Source organism: Sinocyclocheilus grahami, unplaced genomic scaffold (genome assembly GCF_001515645.1).
Source record: "Sinocyclocheilus grahami isolate Dianchi unplaced genomic scaffold, SAMN03320097.WGS_v1.1 scaffold684.1, whole genome shotgun sequence".
Taxonomy (NCBI): Eukaryota; Metazoa; Chordata; class Actinopteri; order Cypriniformes; family Cyprinidae; genus Sinocyclocheilus; species Sinocyclocheilus grahami.
In genome coordinates, this window is record NW_015505863.1 from 509,385 (window position 1) to 515,384 (window position 6,000).

Sequence of the window (6,000 nt, forward strand, 5' to 3'; positions counted from 1 at the left end):
GGTTTTAACGGGGTCATATGATGCTTTTTTTAAAGATCATTATTTTGTGTATTTGGTGTAACCGAATATGCTGACATGCTTTAATGTTCAAAAAACACATTATTTTTCAAATACTGGTAACAAAATAATGGTTGCTCAGAAAACATAATTGGCTGACTGAAGAAGCTGAAGAAACTGTGTTCATGAACTATGACATCAAAGGAAGCATTTTAAATGAATCTCATTATGATTATAACATTATGATAATTTTTTTTTTTCACTCTATGGCTATACTTCTCAGATCTTCCCTATGGCACTTAGGTCAGGACTATGGTAGTTTATAATATTTTATTTTAATATTTTTATTATTTTATTTAATTTTTTTTAGTTTCTATTTTTTTCAGGATGGTTTTAACGGGGTCATATGATGCTTTTTTTAAAGATCATTATTTTGTGTATTTGGTGTAACCGAATATGCTGACATGCTTTAATGTTCAAAAAACACATTATTTTTCAAATACTGTACATTATTGTCGGTCCTCTATGCCCCACCTCTCTCAAACGCTTCATTTTTGACAAAGTCCCTCCTTCCGACAAGCGCAGTCTGCTCTGATTGGGGAGCTGACCCAGTGCATTTTGATTGGCCGAACACCGCAAGCACTCGTCGGAAATGTAACGCCCCTTACCATAATCGCAAGCTTCATCTTTCAAAATAAATGTAAAGACAGAGCCCGAAAGGGGAACAGAGTCGCGTGACAGACACAGTGATGAAGCTGGTATGTGTTTTCAGTACACAAGCCACGGTTAAGACAGCTGCCTCCACTGTGATGTGTCTCTCTCTCTCTCGCGCTCTCTCTCGCGCTCTCTCTCTCGCTCTCTCGCTCTCTCTCTGGCTCTCTCTCTCTCTCTCTCTCTCTCTCTCACGCTCACTAGCGCACACACACACACGATGCGCAAAACTCCGCATTTGAACAGTCAATAGCAAATACTTAAAACAGGGGTGCCCAACCCTGCTCCTGCCGATCGACTGTCCTGCAAAGTTTAGCTCCAACTCTAATCAAAGACACCTGCCTTTCATTTTTAAGTGATCCTGAACATTTGGGCGGCATTATGCAAATTTTTCCACATAGTGAGGTAGATATGTGGGGGCGTGTTAGAACGAGCCGTTTTAGGGGGGCGTGGCAGAGTCTTAACTTTGATAAAGAATATCTCTTTGGTTTTGGGACTTTAGTCTTTGCAACTTCAGGGATCTTATCTATGCACAATCAGCTTGTAACACTCCAAAGAGAAAGGAAAACTTGAAATCGCATCATATGACCCCTTTAATATCTTAATATTACAAAATAATAGTTGTTCAGAAAGGCAACTAAATAAACTGTAATGCAGCACTCATGAACTGTGACTTCATAGGAAGCATGGTAAATATACAATTGGGTTCTGTGATGGGTAAAAAGAAAATCCTCCCAACAAGACAAGTACATACTCCAATTCAGCGATGATGAGAAAAGATGTCATCCCATAACCAATTATGATGAAAGCAGCAAGGATGCAATACCTTGTCCCCTGGGGTTCATCGCCACATGGGTCGGTCACCCAGATGAGCAAACATACACATAAACACAGATACAGTACAATTAGCTGTTATCACACAGCGATATTTACCCAGCATGCATATCTATGTATGTCTATGCATGTGACTGTATCATTAGCTCTAACACTGACTCTCATGATGTAACCACATTATATTGATAACTCTAACCATAACTGTGCCATAAAGCCTTGTTTCTAATGGGTATTTTTCTAAGATCTAGCTAAACTAAGAAGATGTAATTATGTCTAAATTATGTGTTCTGACTTTAATTATGGGTTTACAGGTGCATCTCAATAAATTAGAATGTCGTGGAAAAGTAAATTTATTTCAGTAATATTCTATTTGACTGAATACTATTTTCTGTTAAATTTAACTTATTGCTTCAATAGAAAGTGTAATAGATTTTGAACTAATTTTATTACCCTGAAATCTTACACAATTCTGATATTAAAAATTATTACATTTGCTTTTTCCTTTTGCATTAGAGTGCACAAAGTCCTGAAACTAGCTATGTTAAATGTTGGTCTGTGTATCAAAGCAGAATCGAAAGATGAATGAATAATTAGAGATTTTGATGTGTTTGCCTTCAGGGATTTCTGGATCTTAATCTCACAGAGTTCAGGAAGGGAGGTGCCAATGTGACAGGCTTCCAGCTCATGAACTACACAAACCCTACTGTCAGCAGGACAATACAGCACTGGCTGGAGTTTGACAGTAAAGACTTGAAAAGTCCCAAAAGGAGACTCAAGGTAAACCAAGGTCTTAGTCAAAAAAATATGATTTTAAATGCTCTCATGATAGACTTAAAAAGGTGTGTGCCTTGCTGAAAAGACCTTGAATTTCCATTTTGATCCTGCCTGGGTAATGCATTCAAGAGGTGAAGATGGTTGATGAATTAAATCTTGCTACTTAAACTAGCAAGAAACACATCTATGTATGCTGGAGACCCTCTATGCTGGTCTTTTCAGCAGGGCAAGTGAAAGCCTAAGGTTGTGAATAAATCCTTTTATCCTTTTCCTCTTACTTTTCATTTGGAATGTGTCTGTGGAACATCTCAGTACACTGGAGCACTCACATATGACGGGGTGACTGTCATGGCCACTGCCTTCCAGAACCTGAGAAAGCAGCACATTGATATCTCTCGCAGGGGGAATGCAGGAGAGTGTCTGGCTAACCCTCCTGCACCCTGGGGCCAAGGCATCGACATTCAGAGAGCCCTACAGCAGGTAAACAGGCACTTTTTTTTTCTTTTTTTAAATTGAGTTTCTGGTTCAAGACCTAAAAGTTTTAGGGGCTGGTACAGAGCCAATTTTACCACCTAGATCTGGCTTTCAGCTTTTAAAAATGACATTATTTCATGCACAGTTAGGGCTTCACAATTTACGGAAAAAGGCTAATAGCATTTTTTTAAAAGCTTCAGGATTGCTGTGGTGGAAGTGATAGTATAACTATAAAATAATAATAATACCTATTATTATTATTATTATTATTATTATTATTTATATTTACATTTACATTTAATAATTTAGCAGATGCTTTTATCCAAAGTGACTTACAAATTAGGACAATAGAAGCAATTATCATTATTATTACTACCACTACTACAACTACTGCTAAATAAACATATTGAAATATAAAATATTACTTTTTCAAAATTTCTTGATTTCTTTATTTTCTAATGTTAAACCATCTAGCTTTTATTTTGGTGCAAGGAGCCCTTTAAGCTTCTCTTTGTTGACAACAGCTGGTTTATAAGCGGGCCTCTCATTATAAGTTTGGGAACATGGTTGGCACATGTTGCATTCCCTAATTCATGTTATGAGGGTCCCAAATGCAGAGATGAATTTGTGTGGAGCAGCATTTACTGCCACTTTGAGACACTGAAAGCACAGGATCATGAGCTGCTTGTGTGTAAAGGAACACAGTGCTGCACTTAGGACACATTGCATATATTTATTTAATTAAAAAGCAGCCATTGTGATAATCACAGTAAGCCATAGTGATTTCAGTTAGGGCTGCACGATTTGGAGAAAAAATCTAATTGCGATTTTTCTGATCAAAACTGCGATTTGCGATTTTTAAAATGCGATTTATTACTATTTCATAAAAGAGCTACAGGTTTGTTGTGGTGGTTTTAACAGCACCAAAGAAATACCAAGTATTATCACAAACTATGCTACTGTTTATTTAAAACCTCTTAAACATTGTGGCCATTTTTTTTAATAAAGCTGTCATGATGCAAACATCTGTCATGACAAATTAAAAAATAACTACAGTATCTTAATTAAAGTTAAATTAACAATTATATATAAAATATTAAACTTTTAAGAACCCAAACATACTGTAAACAATTCTACATCAGTAAAACACTGACCATCACCTACATTAAGGCTGAAACAATGACAGCAAAAGTTTTTGCCATTTAACCCTCTGGGGTCTGAGGGTGTTTTGGGGCCCTGGAGAAGTTTTGGCATGTCCTGACATTTGTTTTTTGTCAGTATCTTAATTTTTTTAATGGCTAAAGTCTGATAACACTGTATTAAGCACAAATTGGGCTACAATAATTTGTGAGCAGCATGAAAGTACAAATGTTTATGCATGGTTAGTGAAAAACAAATTTTTTTGAAGTCACTGAAATAAGGCCATAAAACACATACAGAACGTTTGTTCACAAGACTTTTGAGAATGTGGTAGACATGATGATCACAAAATGATGTGAAAATTATCCTGTTCACTTATTTACAGAAAACAATGTATTGATTTAACATTTGTAAAACATGTTTTGTGATAGAATGCCCTTATGCGACGGAGTGACAATGGCCATGAATATTTAGTGATTCACACCTGAGAGATAGTGTTATTTCTCTCAGCGCATCTTCTTCCAGAAACAAAAAGTAGCCGGGATGAACTTGTTTGTTTACGCGGAGGCGATGTGGGCGTTTACATGCGCGCGTGTCTCACGTGGATGTTTAGAATCTGAAAAGGGTGATCGGCTCGTGGGCATGACCGCATTAGATATTATGAGTTGAGATGGGAAAACTGGACATTGCGTATTTTTCATACGGATTACTTTAACAGAGAATATTTGTTTTGGACGTGACTTAATTAGTTTAAAGGTAGACATTTCAGGCTTTCTATACATATATTGGCCTTTTGGCCATGCATTCATCATAGATTTGTCTGTGATACTTCTGCAGGTGCGGATACACATTGGTTGTGTTGCCTCGCGAGTTCGACACAGACGTTCGGCAGGTTTTACAAAGTACTTGCCTTTTGAAGTATATCAGAACGTCGAAATCCAAAATAATTCCAAACATATGCGGTGCTTTTTCATTTAGGTACCAAGTCGTCTGCAGACACATTTTGTTGGGAAGTTGAACTGCTGCTCCCGCTCGCGCTTATCTTTTAAAAACAGCGTTATTTGCTGGTTCAGTCAGCACGTGCAGTGAATGCCCCCTATTGGTTAAACTCTGCATCAAAGTAAAATTTGCATGAAGCAAACTGTCAAAAATGTTTCGGGTTACTTATGTAACCATGGTTCCCTGAGTAGGGAACGAGACACTGCGTCCTCTAGGGGTCGCTATGGGGAACGCCTCGTCGTGACCCGTGTCTGAAGCATACATTGAAAAAACACCAACTCGTTGGCCGGCGACAGCCATGACGTCACTACCGGTGCGACTATAGTATAAATCGACGAGTGAAATACGCACTGCAAGTCGAGCACCCGGTTTCTGAACCCAGCAGAGGGGGTGCTCATCGAGGACCTACCCTAGAAAAGCAACAGAATCACACAGGTCCCGGGAAACACCGCAAAGTAAACTAGCAGAAGGGTTATTTTTACACACAACCACCAGTCTCGTTAGATACACATATATATATATTCATATATACATATATTAGACATGGATCGTACTCACCCACCATGGTTCCCGCATCGGAGCTCTGTCCGAAGAAGCCTCTAGACCGGACCATCAGTAAGATGGTCACTATGAAGCCATAGAACCAACCAAACCTAATAGGTCCAGTATAGGAGAATATAATGCAGGAAATTTCCCACCTAACCACCTCCTCAGGTGGAGAGATGGTGGTTACAGGGGAATTAGGAAGGTGAAGATAAGGGCAGATGTAAGACCCCCGAAGGAAATGAGTAGATACTGAGGTATCACTCTGATCCAGACAAAAGCACTGACAGTCTGGATCACATCCCTTATGTTTTTTACTCGCCTTCCTTTGACCCGCGATACTTCCTACCCCTACCCGCAGGCGGGGGAGGAGTGTGAGCCTTAGCCTTCTGAGCCAGTCTCTGATCCTCAAAACTGAGACGGGCTAGGACCCCTGGGATGTTCGGGCTCAGACCTGGACTTCTATCCCGGTCCTTCAGCCGGTCAGCCTGATATGCTTGAAGCATCACCATCGTGTGCAATGAAGCG

At 39.0% G+C, this 6,000-nt stretch overlaps 1 protein-coding gene across 3 annotated transcripts in view; it reads left to right on the forward strand.

Moving 5' to 3' along the window:
- The window catches only part of LOC107559424 (glutamate receptor 1-like), a 53,670-nt gene that overhangs the window by 23,403 nt on the left and 24,267 nt on the right, over nucleotides 1–6,000 (forward strand). For all 3 annotated transcript variants that reach the window (XM_016243245.1, XM_016243246.1, XM_016243247.1), the window contains exons 6-7: nucleotides 2,161–2,319; nucleotides 2,629–2,796. In XM_016243245.1, coding sequence (XP_016098731.1) covers nucleotides 2,161–2,319; nucleotides 2,629–2,796 — 327 coding nt within the window. The remainder of the gene's footprint in view (nucleotides 1–2,160; nucleotides 2,320–2,628; nucleotides 2,797–6,000) is intronic.